Genomic DNA, 13,235 nt, shown 5'->3' with positions numbered 1-13,235 from the left:
TACTGGGGATCGAACCGCGGTCCCTGTGCTTTGCCAAGCTTGTTTCAAGTAGGTGCTTTAGACCACTGAGCCATCTCTCCAGCCCCACCATTTACTGTTAATTGAAGACTTAGTCATTCCTGTACAAAGTATTTGAGGATCATCAAGAAGTCTGTTTCTTGGGGCCGGGGAGATGGCTCAGTAGAATAAGTTCTTCCCTGGCAAGCTCAAGGGCCTGAGTTCAATTCCCAGTTCTGCCAAAAAAAAAGTCTGTGTCCACCTCGCCTGTTCTTGTTTTGGTGGTCCTGGGCATTCTTCCATTGCACTGAGCTATTCTCCAGATCTTGTTGTTTTCTTTGAGACAGGGTATCATTCAGTTGCTCAGGTGGAACTTGAACATGCCACCTTCCTGCCCTAGCCTGCTGCGTAGCTAGAATTAAGTGCCACTGCTCTGGAATACCATGTCATGTTGTTATTTGAAGGAATACCTACAAATTTCAAGAAAGAGAAGGCATTGTTAAAACCATGGCAACCAGGAGCCTTTCTCTAGTGTTAGTTTTGCTTTTTTTTTTTTCCAGAACCGGTGATTGAACTTGGGCCCTTGCGCTTGCCAGGGAAGCGCTTTTTCCATTGAGCCATCTCCCCGGCCCCTGTTAATTTTTATAAGAATTTTATTGATTGCTGGGGGCCTGGCCTTAGCTCAGTTGTTTAAGTGGCTGCTTCCACAAAGCTGTCAGCCTCAGGTTGCTGTAGTTCAATCCCCACAACACTCCAGCCAGCCAAACCACCCCTGAGAGCATTCGGAGCCCCCAAAAAAGAATTATATTGATTGCTTACTGATTTCCATGCTGGGGAAATTTGTTTTTATTATTCTAAAGCTACTGAGTTTCAACATATAGCATTGGTTCTTGGTTCTGTACAAATGAACTTATTTCTGAAATACACTACAGGAATGGTGGGGCCAGGTTACCTTGATGATTAGAAGTTGCGCCTGTGCTGCCTTTCGCAGTGGTGTACTTTGTAGTCCCTGTGGGAGGGGCCTGAGGCAGGAGGATCGCTGAGTTTGAGGCCAGCCTGGTCTACGTAGTGAGTTCCTGTCTCAAAATAACAGAACAGGGCCGGGGAGATGGCTCAGTAGAATAAGTGCTTGGATGGCAAGTGCAAGGACGTGAGTTCAATCCCCGGTTCTGCCAAAAAAAAAAATCAACAGAACAGAAATTGTTGTACCTGTCAGCCACGAATGTGCCTGCTTCTGTCCTGCAAGGTAGAGTGTGGTGATAAAGACGGATGCTTCTCTCCCAGGTTGCACGAGACTCGCTCGGGAGATATCTGCAACGCCTGTGTTCTGCTTGTGAAACGATGGAAAAAGCTGCCGGCAGGATCAAAGAAAAACTGGAATCATGTTAGTTATTTTTCTTTTTCCTCAGAAATCCACCCCCCGCACCCTCCCTCCCTAGTAGAGATTGCACCCAGCCCTTTGTTTCCCACTTCCGAGGCAAGTTCTTGGGTTGCCCGGACTGGACTTGGACTTGCTGGTGCTCGTCACTCGGCTCCCAGAGTGCAGGCATTACCGGTGTATGCCACCTTCCCCGGGCCCTAGAACTTTTCACAAAATAGAACAACACTGTTCAGCTTTCTATGTATTTGTTTAGTCTTTTGCTACTGCCCCGGGACCCCTGTGCGCACTAGGGCAGGTGCTTCACAGTGGCCCTGTGCCCAGTGTCCGTCTTACTCAGTTCTTCTGTGCCTTGGCTTTCAGAGTGAAATTTATATAGAGTATTTTTTAAGTAGGGGCATTTTTTTCTTATCCCTTCCCCTGTGCTGCTGAGCTATGTCCCCAGCCCCCAAAATTGGGACTTTTGAAGGTGATGGTACCCTCTCCTTTGCACAGAAATCTGCCGAGGGCCAGTGTGAATGGAAGGCTTCTCACAATGCCCGAGGTCGGGGTGTGGGGAAGGCGGCTCCCCCATCAGCCACTTTGCCTTTTACTAGCTTAGAGAAATCATTGCTCTTTGCCTTGATTTGCTTCAGTCTAAAATTAAGACTAGTGACTAGCCAGATAGGTCAGTGGATTAAAGCACCTGCTTAGGAGAGTGCAGCGGCCCGGGTTCAATCCCTGGTGTGCTCTGCTGGCCCTGCTCCAGAGTGTACTGAGACAGCGATTAAGACTGAGCATGGTAGCGCACCTAATCCCAGTACTTGGGAGGCTGAACACATGAGGATCACTACAAGTCTGATCTACATAGTGAGACCTTGTAGACCCTGTACCAAATACATTAAAAAAAAAAAAATTAGCAGTGTAGCTCCCTTGCTGCTTTCTGGTTAAATCAAAAGTATTTGAGGGCGTTTTAAAGTATAAAACATTATCTTGTAGAAATGTTATTAAGCTTGGTGATGGGGATGATTTGCAGGACAGGGATTGGAACCCAGGACCTTTGCTCTGAGCTGCATCTCCAGCCTTCTTTTATCTTTAATTTTGAGCCAGCGTCTTTCTCAGTTGTACAGGCTAGGCTTGACCTTGCAGTCCTCCTGCCTCAGCCTCCTTCTCAGCTTGGAATCACAGGTGTGTACCACCACACCAGGGTGGTTTTGATTGTTTTAATCTAAATGGGTCAGATTAACCCTACACATACATCTATTTAAAAATGTTTTCCAGCAGGCTAGTACTGTTACAAAGAAAAAATTAAAAACAACAGGAAAGCAACTCAGGAGTGCAGGGCTGCTGCTGAGGGGTAGAAGGTGCGTGACATCTGAGCGCCCCGGGCCCCTTCTCGCCCCACAGAAGCCACCGCAGGTGACTTGTATTTGTTCTTCACCTTGCGATTAGAGGCACCCAGAGCCTTCTACATAGAACTGAGTATAAAAGCTGAGCTCTCAGACAGGCATGGATCTGAACCAATACCCGTGTCTCCTTTCTTAAATGATGTTAAATATTCAGTGTTTTCTTCCAGGTGGTAGATGCGAGGGCAGGACCCAGTCTAAAGACTACACTGAAACCAAAGAAAGTGAAAACCCTGTCTGGAAACAGGATAAAAAGCAACCAGATTAGCAAACTGCAGAAGGAATTTAAACGTCACAGTAAGTTTGGTATTAAAACTTTAGCAGTGAGAATAATTTTTCAGTTTTTATTTTTGGTTGGGGCTGATATATGGTATGTGTAGATTATTTTTCCATTTACAGCTTTTTAAAAAAGACCATTTGAAGTTAATTGGTAGAGATGTTATCTTATGACTATGAAATCTTAGAACCCTCCTTTTGGGGGGTGCTGGGAATCCACCCCATGACCTCACGCTTGCCAGGCAGGTGCTGTGCCACTATATCCTCGGCCATAGAACTCTTGATTTATTTTTCATGAAGAAATAAAATTTCATTATAAATATAAGAGAATAACAATAGTTAATGGTCTGTGTAACTGCCATCAAAGTCTATCTGATTTTGATGTCATAAAAGCATTATCAAGGGGCCGGGGAGATGGCTCAGTGGAATAAGCGCTTCCCTGGCAAGTGCAAGGGGCCTGAGTTCAATCCCTGGTTCCTCAAAAAGAAAAAGAAAAAAGCATTATCAGTCTGCTTACTGATGACTGATGTCTATAACTGCATCTTAATTTTCTAGAAGGCGCATTCCTAGTTTGTTTGCTTGGTTTTCCTGCGCCTGAGGAAATCGCATCCTGGCAGTAGGAGAAAGGTACTCGCTAGTGGACAGTCTGCAGCCAAAGCCTGGATTTCCAGGAGGAAATTTTAGGACTCATCGTTTGCATACTGAGTATAGCCAACCTGCAGGCTTTCACGTTTAAGGATCAGTGTGTTCTGTGGGTAATGAATGGAAAATTAATGTCAGATTAACAGCTTCGCACGCTGTCATTGGGACCTGTGGGGGCAGGCCGTGCTCGGGAGTGTCTCAGGTTCTGGCGAGGAGTTGCACTGCACGTAACGGTGCTGAAAAGTTTTTCATCACCCCAGGAAGGGAGTGACCACTGCTGAGTCAGCTATTTCTGTTTTTGCAGCAAAAATGTATGAGGGCATTCACATTAGGTGGGGTGCATATGTAGGCTGGAGAGTCATGTTTGTCACCTCACCTTACACTTCAGGTCCAGCCAGATTTAGAGCTCTCAGGATTGTGGAGAGGGGTTAAGGACTTGTATTCGGAGCTCTTGGGATTTTAAAAACGTCTATAGGTCCTTGTTAGACTGTTATCAGTCTAGACAAATTGGTCATCATGCATATTTTTTTAAATCATTTATTTATTTATTTATTTATTTATTTATTTATTGTGTGGGTGTGGGGGGGTGTGTGGCCAGCTCAGCCCACCAGGGGGCGGGGCGGGCTGGCATGTGGTGCTGGGGATTGAACCGCAGTCGCTGTGCTTTTGCTTAGCTTAGCTTGTTCTAAGTAGGTGCTTTAGACCACTGAGCCATCTTACCAGCCCCCATCATGCATATTTTAATTTTAATTTTTTTGGTTCTTTTAATCATGATTCATTTATTTGGTACAGGATCTCTCTGTGCAGCTTGGACTGATAGTGATCCTCCTGTCTCAGCCTCCCCAGCACTGGGATTACAGTAGGCTTGCACCACCAGGCCTGGTTTCGGCCAGCACTTGTGCCTGGGGTTCTGTGGCCGGCATGGCATATAGTGCTGGGAAGTGAACCCAGGTCCTTCACTTGCCAGGCATATCTCCCTGGCCCCGCGCATGTTTTAGAACAATGTAAAGAGATGGCCAGTCTTGGTAACACATGCCTGTAGCACTCTGAGAGGCTGAAGCAAGAGGGTCACCAGTTCTAAACCAGCATGGGCAACTTGGCAGTGTAGTAAAACCCTATCTCAAAATAAAGATATTTTAGGGTGGGCTTAGTGCAGTGGACTGGAACCCGCGCAGCGACAGGGGGTCCGGCGTGCCTTTCCGTCTCCACACCCAGCGCGCTGAGACAGCAGTTAAGACTGAGCGTGGTGGCACCTGCCTGGAATCCCAGTGCGTGGGAGGCTGAAAACAGGAGGATCGCTGACTGAGTCTGATCTGTGTAGTGAGACTCTGAAGACCCTGTACTAAAAATTATAAAGATAAAGGATATTTTGGGACAGGGGTTCTGGGCGTGTAGCTCTGCAAACAAAGGCCCTGGATTTAATCCCCAGTGTGTCAACCTCTTTCCCCCGCTTAAAATAAAACAAATTAAGTTTACTGACAGGTGGAGCAAGACTGTGAAGAACTCATTTTGATATACTTTATGTACATAATTGTCTCAATTATCTCCATCTTAAGAGGTTAGGATAAGAAGCCCAGGGTGGCTGTGTAGCCTTGGCCAGGTCACTTAGTAAGTGGAAAGGTGAATTTGAATTTTGGCAGGTGGGCTTCGAGACCCTGGGTTTTTTTCCCACAGCACTGGGTAGAATGGTCCTACCGCTGATTGTGTTTGCTTCCGTGCATCCAGCAGCTACCTGGCCTGTTACCTGCTGGAAACACCGTGTGTGGAGTGTGGGAAGGGCTGGCCTAGGGCTTCAAGGTCTGTGGAGTTACAGCTGTAGGGGTGTGGCTGTGGGGTGCCGAAGCTTAGTCGAAGCCTCCTATCCTATCAGCCTGTGAGAAGGGCTTTTTTATAAAACTGTTTTTGTTGTTGTTATGTGGTTCTGGGGATCCAGCCCAGAGCTTTGTGCATGAAGGGAGGAGCTCCATGAGCCGCATCCCCTGCCCACGCCACAGGTTCTTTTTTTTTTCTTTCCTTTTTTTTTTTTCTTTCTTTCTGTGTTTTGAGACGGCTTCACTGTGCAGTTTGGGCTGGCCTTGAACTTGTAGCAGTTCTGCTTCAGCCTCCCAAGTGCTGAGATTACAGGTGGGCACCGCTATGTCCAGCACACACTACAAATTCTTATCTATTTTTTGGGCATTCTTTCAGAAATTTGTAATGATTTCTGATTCTTGTAGAGTAAATTTTGTGGGTGACATGGAGAGCCTTCGGAGTTTCTGTCCGAGGGAAAGTGTCTCCCTGTGTGGCAAAGTGAGAAAGCTGTGGAAACGGCCAGCTCCACCTGGCCACCTGCCTTGTGCTGGCTTAATCGCTGCTTTGTGCCTTTCCAAATCCTATTTGATTTTCAAGACTTGTAAATTGGAGTTGTTTAAAGAATGTCCATACCTACATTTCTGCAAAAAGTCCTTTATTGTGTTTATATGTCGTTACTTACATGTGTTCTAAGGCCTAAAATATTAAAACATGAAATTACAGTTGTAAGTGAAAAAAGCTCGCTCACTGAAATTTCAGATGGTTCAGAGCTATTACATACTTTTTTTTTTTTTGGTGGGACTGGGGATTGAACACAGGACCCTGTGCTTGCCAGGCAAGCACTTATTCTACTGAGCCATCTCCCCGGCCCCCAATTACACACTTCTGAGATTGTGGGTTTCCTCAGCAGCGTAGAGTGAGTCCACTTTGATTTGTTTGGGAAGTTTAAAAATGTCCCACTAGGCTTGCTCCGCCTGCTACTTTGGAGGATTCTTTTCATGAAATTGAATGCTATTATATCGGAAATAAAGGATGTGTACCATACTAATGGTACTTTATTTTACATGTTTATAATTTTGTCTTTTTATGTTAACTTTTTGGGGGGGGGTGTGGAAACAGGGATTGAACTCAGGCCCTTGCGCTTGCCAGGCAAGTGCTTATTCTACTGAGCCATCTTCCCAACCCCCTTATGTTAACATTAATGCAAACTGTTGAGCTTAATAGGACCCTTCCACCCCCCTCTGACATATAACCGGGTTTTAGTGCTTAGTAAATATGTGATTATTTTCTGAGTTCAGAGGATTGCCTTATGCATTTGTCTGGTGGATGTGGGTTAATTTTATCCTGGTTATGATGTTGGCTGTGGTACAACAATATTGTAGCCTTCTAGTGTAGTGGCTGACGAACAAGATGTGTTTTTTGACTTTTAAACTTATATGAAGACTTCTGAGGAAAAACATTACTGAGATTTATTTAGCCTTTCATCTAATGAACTTTACCATTGATTTAAATTAGGATCTGTTGTCTTCCTTCTTTCATAGGTAAGGTAGTATTTTCCTTTGGCTGACTTCATGATTTCCTTTAATTTTCAGAGGTTTAATAGGGGTTTGTCTTGGCATGAATTTCTTCAGTTTATCCTGTTTGTATAAATGCACAGGAGCTTGAGTCTGTCAGATTTATGTCACCTACCACGTTTGGTAAAATTGTAGCCATTTTATTTTGTTGCTCTTTCACCTCCCCCAGCCTCTCCAAAACTGCAGTGATGTTAATAAAACTTTTTGTTGGGGGCCGGGGAGATGGCTCAGTGGAATAAGCACTTCCCTGTTAAGCGCAAGGGCCTGAGTTCAATCCCCGGTTCCACCAAAAAAAATAAATAAATAAATAAAAATAAAACTTTTTGTTCTGGGAATCAAACTCAGGACCTTGCACTTGCCAGGCAGGCGCTTGTGCCACTATCCTGTATCCCCAGCTCCATTAATATAGCTTTCTATTTTTTTTTTTTTTTATTTTAACATTGTGTGTGTGTGTGTGTGTGTGTGTGGCCAGCTCAGCCCACCAGGGGGCGCAGCTGGCTGGCATGTGGTGCTGGAGGATTGAACCGTGGTCCCTGTGCTTTGCCAAGCTTGTTCCATGTAGGTGCTTTAGACCACTGAGCCATCCCTCCAGCCCCGCTTTCTATTTTTTTTAAAGAATTTTAGAAATAGTTTAAAAAATTTAGGGCCTGGGGAGATGGCTCAGTGGAATAAGTGCTTCCCTGGCAAGCTCAAGGGCCTGAGTTCAATCCCTGGTTCCGCAAAAAAAAAGAAAAAAAAGAAAGATACAGAATTTCACTTAACAAAATAATAGGAATTCAGCAATGGTTGCTTTGCATAAGCCATGCAGGCTCTGCCACTGAGACGGGGCGTGGTGGCACATACCTATAATCCCAGCCCTGGGGATATTGAAAACAGGAGGATCCCTAGAGTCTGAGCTGTGTGGTGAGACCCTGTACTACATACATTAAAAAAGAAAAAGGAGAGAAAGAAGTGTAAAGTGGTAACTGTTCCTTTCAGTAGACCGGCAGAAATAAGCAGTACAATGATCCCGTGTGTATTTTTTCCTTTCTAGCTTCATTTGTTTTTTCTCTGTTTTCAGATTGGGTAATTTTTGTTACTGCAGTTTACAACTGGTTTTGTTTTCTCAGTCCCCTTTGTTGTTACCATCCACTAAGCTGCTTATTGCATTTATTGTAGTTTTCAGTTTGAAATTCTCCATTTGTTTCTTGATAGTTTGTCTGTTGTCCCAACCCATCCTGAACCCTGGCCTGTGGCTGCCAAACACGAGGCTGCCCTGCACTGTGTCCCAGTGTCCTCTCCCCTCCCTTAATGAGGACTTCCTGTGATTTCACTAAAGCCATGTTTCAGAGTGTTCGTAACGGCACACTGACGTTTTTTTGTCATGACTGCACTAAAATCTTCCTCTAATGATTCTGACATCTGTCACCGTGGTGCTGGCATGTGCTTGCCTTTTCATGCAATTGGAGACATTCCTGTTCTTCACTGTGCTGCGATTTTGTTGAAATTATGGACGTTTTCAAATTCTGCTGTGAGACTGGATTTTTTTTTTTTTTTTTTTTTTTTTTTTCCTCGAATGCCTTCAGGGCACTTTTGGCCATCGGGAGAGTTGTGAGGTTCGAACTCCAGCAACCTGAGGCTGCCAGCTTTGTGGAAGCAGCCACTTAAAGGACTGAGCTAGGGCCAGGCCCCCTGTGAGACTGGATCTTACTGAACCTGTTTGAACTGGGTTGTCTAGGCCCAGTTAAAACGGGGCGGGGGGGGGGCGGTATGGCCACCTGGTTCATTGCTGCCCTTGGAAAAGCCGAACTGCCTCCGTTGGTGTCCAAGGGGGCGCAGGTTCTTTCTTACCAGTGGGAGAGGATTCAGGCTCCCTGTGGCCAGCGGCTGGCCTCATTGCTGGTGGACCTTAGTGGAAGTCCTCGCTCTGCACTAGGCTTCTGGCTACTTACTGCCCTCCTACAAGTGGGTGCCAAGTGACAGTGTACACCAACGTGGGATGTCGCACCTTGCTCCTTGGCCTTTACTGGGGTGGAAGGTGATGGATGGTCCAGGGTTTTCTTCTGTGTTTAGTTGGAGCAGAATGGTTATTATGTAATAAAAGTTAACCAAATGTTAGGCTGCCCCCTTTCTCTAGTCCTTTGACAGAGTTCAAGTGGCATTTCTTGGGGCTTTTCCTGTGTGTGTGTGTGTGTGTGTGTGTGTGTGTGTGTGTGTGTGTGCTACCAGTTCTATTCTCATTTGCACTTCTGAGTTGCTGCTTTCTCCAGGTTGTGATTTTTGAGGCAAAGAAAAAAGCTAGAGAATTCCCCACTGTGCTCACCTTTCCTTAGGTCTGAGGTCTTGAGTTGCTTAGCATTCCAGTCAGCTCAGAAGTTTTAGGTCTGTAATGAGCAGGGCTTTTTTAGTTGTATGAGCAGTAGGTAGAGGGAAAATGTGTATAGCCCATCGTGTGTGTGTGTGTGTGTGTGTGTGTGTGTGTGTGTGTGGAACTGGGGATTGAACTCAGGCCTTTGCGCTTGCCAGGCAAGGGCTTATTCTACTGAGCTATCTCCCCAGCCCCTGTATAGCCCACCTTGCTGGAAGCAGAAATACTTGTAAAATTACTGTAGTGTAAGTTTTCAGGGCTGGGAATGTAGCTCAGTGGTGCAGTGCCTGCCTGGCAAGTATGAGGTTGAGTTTGATTTCCAACATCAAACAAACAAAAATAATTGTCTTCAAAATTAGCATAGAAAATGAATTCTTGTTTACCTTTTTATCAACTTAATGTCCTTTTTTTTTTTTCAATTTAATATCTTAATGACCTTTGCATTTGTTTTTTGGTACTGGGGATCAAGCTCGGGACCAGGTCTATAGCACTGAGCTACATCCTCAGCCCCTGTCTTACTTAACGGTTTGAAGTAATGTATAATCAATGGAGATAGTGCTGCCAGTGTCAGATAATGGTGTGCTCCCAAGCCCGCCCTGTGCGTGCAGTTCTCTCCTGATGCCAGGCAGCCAGTGCGAGCAGAGGCTCCTGGTCAGCAGCCCCTGGTCAGCCACCATAGTCTCCAGGGCGCAGAGCTGATACTCCACAGTGCACTGTTGCTGAGCCATGCTGTGCACTAGGTGTGCTTAAACGTGCTTCCGACTCAGTGTGTATTACAGTGGGTTCATTAGGAGACACACACACACACACACACACACACACACACACACACACGTCATCTCGGAGCAGTGCCGAGTTGGTTACAAGTGATGACCTTGAGCTTTTCCTTCCATGCAGATTCTGACGCGCACAGCACCACCTCCAGTGCCTCCCCCGCCCAGTCTCCTTGTTACAGTAACCAGTCAGATGATGGCTCGGACACAGAGATGGCTTCTGGCTCCAGCAGAACGCCGGTTTTCTCCTTTTTAGATCTTACATACTGGAAAAGGTAAAAGCAACAGAAAATACCCTGTAATCAACCACCAGTCTTAATTACAGGCAGCAGTTGCCCACTTCTGTACCAACTAAATGACCCTTGGCAAACAGTACACATGGTTGGAGGTTGTTTGAACAGGGTCTGAGCAGGCGCTCTGGTTCTGTGTTTCCTCCTAAAATTGATTAATGCTAGAAAATACTTCTAGGTAGCTGCATTTCCTATAGTGGAGTCGATTAAAAATTCTGACAACTATCAGTTTTGCCACCTAAAAATATGTAAGTGCTGCACATACTTTTTTTTTTTTAAATGTGTGTGGCCCCAAAATTCAAAAGTGGAGTAGGAAAGGGAAAATATTTTCAAAGGGAAAGTAGTTAAGGATTTTCTAATTTGCACAAAACAGATGCAAGCAAAAAAAAAAAAAAAAAAATTCATCCAGAAATCTCATCAGTGGACGTACAGAATGTGAAAGTTGAACTAGGTCTGTGGTAGGCATTTTAAGTATCAGTTCCCCACAACGAATGTATTCATTATGTATCACAATGACATACTTAGAAATTTTTTTTTTTGTGGAACCAGGGATTGAACTCAAGCCCTTGCGCTTGTCAGGGAAGTGCTTATTACACGGAGCCATCTTCCCAGCCCCAATGTTTTATTTTGATTTTTAAAACTTATCTTTGGTACTGGGGATCGAACTCAGGACCTTGCGCTTGCCAGGCAGGCGCTTATACTATGGAGCTACTTCCTCAGCCCCACGAAAAATATTCAAGATTCTCTGGCTGCCCCTATTTATTTATCAAAACAAAGCAGGAACTAGGGGAACACTGAAGAAAGACGGACTCTGCCTTGAGAGGCAGGGCCCTGTCATTCAAAGACCTTGGAAGTTGCTCAAGGGCTTCTCCAAGTAAGACATTACATTAGTTTAGGAGAACTGTGTCATCCTCAGGAAGGTCTCCACCCAGGAGTGAGGTGCCTGCAGCTACAGTCTATCTAGTTAATTACGGAGGTTGGAGCCAGGTGTCCTTCACTGTGGCCTTGTCTTACAGGCCTCCGTGGGGGCCTGTGACTCGGAGGTTCACGTACTATGAGTCTGCTGCCCAGCTCCAGACAAGGGCCTGATGAGCCTCGGGCCAACTCTCATACACGTGAAAAGCCAACTGGTTAATATTAAATCTGCTGAGAGCTTAGTGGTCTCCATGGATGTTCATATGTTTTCATAGTTAAGGAAGTACAGTTTAATTTTATATGCACTAGACCAGTCAATGCTAATATAATTTCTGTTGTAAAATCTTGGAGACCATGGAAAGGTGAAATTTTGAAGATGGGAATGAAAAAGCTAACCGTGTTGGCTAATAATTGGCTTGCTGAGTGGAGTTGAAGGTGTTCCATTCCTGTGTCCTAACAGTATAATCTAGAAAACAGTTCTAGGATGTATACGCTGCACACATACAGCAGCATTGTCATTGGCAACAGTCATACGCCAGAGGGGCCATGGAGATGGCTCAGTGGAATAAGCACTTCCCTAGCAAGTGCAAGGGTCTGAGTTCAAGCCCCGGTTCCACCCCCCCAAAAAAACAAAAAACCCCCACAGTTATACGCCAGAGAATGGATAAACCAACAATGGATAGTCCACCCACCAGTGAAATAGAGCCCTGTACCTATATGTGAGTCTTTGTTTCTCAATGTTGAGCCAGAGTTGCCAAATATAATGTGATTCTATACGTGTGGGTGTTTGTGTAGTAGATAACTTAGCAATTTACAGTAGAGACAAACGGCAGAACCAGAAGACAGAAGGCAAAAAGGGAAACGAAAGCCCGAGAGCGATGGTGGCCAACCTTTTAGAGCTTTCAGTGATAACAAATGCTGTCTGTGGCACATTGCTCTCGGTCTGCCACCACTGCCCTAGTGCCAAGGGAGGCAAGACGCAGTCACTGGGGTATGTCCAGAGAAGTCTGCATATTGCCTTTTTTTTTTAAATTTTATTTATTTATGTGTGTGTGTGTGTGGCCAGCTCAGCCCACCAGGGGGCGGCGCTGGCTGGCATGTGGTGCTGGGGGATTGAACCGCGGTCCCTGATGCTTTGCTAAGCTTGTTCTAAGTAGGTGCTTTAGACCACTGAGCCATTTCACCAGCCCCCATATTGCCTTCTTGAGAAGGGATCTGCTTCTCAGGTGATCCTGGCTGTTCCCAGTTTGTTTGTTTGTTTGTTTGTTTGTTTTTGGCGGAACTGGGGATTGAACTCAGGCCCTTGTGCTTGCCAGGCAAGCGCTTATTCTACTGAGCCATCTCCCCAGCCCCTGTTCCCAGTTTTAATGTCCAGTGATAGCACCCTTACACACTTTGATCTACTCGGTTAACTAAAATAAAACCACCGCAGCTATCTGCTTGCCTCTGGAGGCTGTGCTGAGTTCTTTGAGGACCTACAAGTTTGGAAGGAAATAGTTAATTTTAGAAGCAGCCCCTGAAACATGCTCTTAAATGCCTTCTTCCTCCCTAATAGTCAAGAAAATTCCATAGCAGCCTTAGAGGGAGGGGTGGTTTCCATTCCCCAGTCAATGTGCAGTCTGTCAGGAGTCCTTTTACTGGGGATGAGAGAAGATTGCAGAAGTAGAAACTCTTGGTCATGTTAGACTAGTAATAAGAACAGTAGTTCTGTGTTTAGTTCCCTCAGCATTTACTTTCCTGCTCTTAATATGCTTTGTTCCACTTGTCCCTTTAGACAGAAAATATGCTGTGGGATTATCTACAAAGGCCGCTTTGGGGAAGTCCTCATCGACACGCACCTCTTCAAGCCGTGCTGCAGCAACAAGAA

General features: G+C 45.3%; 1 protein-coding gene across 1 annotated transcript in view; it reads left to right on the top strand.

Annotated features, from left to right (window-relative positions):
- Sinhcaf (SIN3-HDAC complex associated factor) overlaps positions 1–13,233 on the top strand; it is a gene marked incomplete at its 3' end in the record, with an annotated part of 26,986 nt that extends 13,753 nt beyond the window's left edge. The window contains exons 3-6 of the mRNA XM_004632220.3: positions 1,282–1,381; positions 2,931–3,057; positions 10,288–10,438; positions 13,143–13,233. Coding sequence (XP_004632277.1) covers positions 1,282–1,381; positions 2,931–3,057; positions 10,288–10,438; positions 13,143–13,233 — 469 coding nt within the window. The remainder of the gene's footprint in view (positions 1–1,281; positions 1,382–2,930; positions 3,058–10,287; positions 10,439–13,142) is intronic.
- Positions 13,234–13,235: the final 2 nt, after the last annotated feature.

This window comes from Octodon degus, unplaced genomic scaffold (assembly GCF_000260255.1).
Source record: "Octodon degus isolate 3935 unplaced genomic scaffold, OctDeg1.0 scaffold00047, whole genome shotgun sequence".
In the NCBI taxonomy this organism is placed as follows: Eukaryota; Metazoa; Chordata; class Mammalia; order Rodentia; family Octodontidae; genus Octodon; species Octodon degus.
This window is presented reverse-complemented; position numbering and strand designations above follow the sequence as displayed.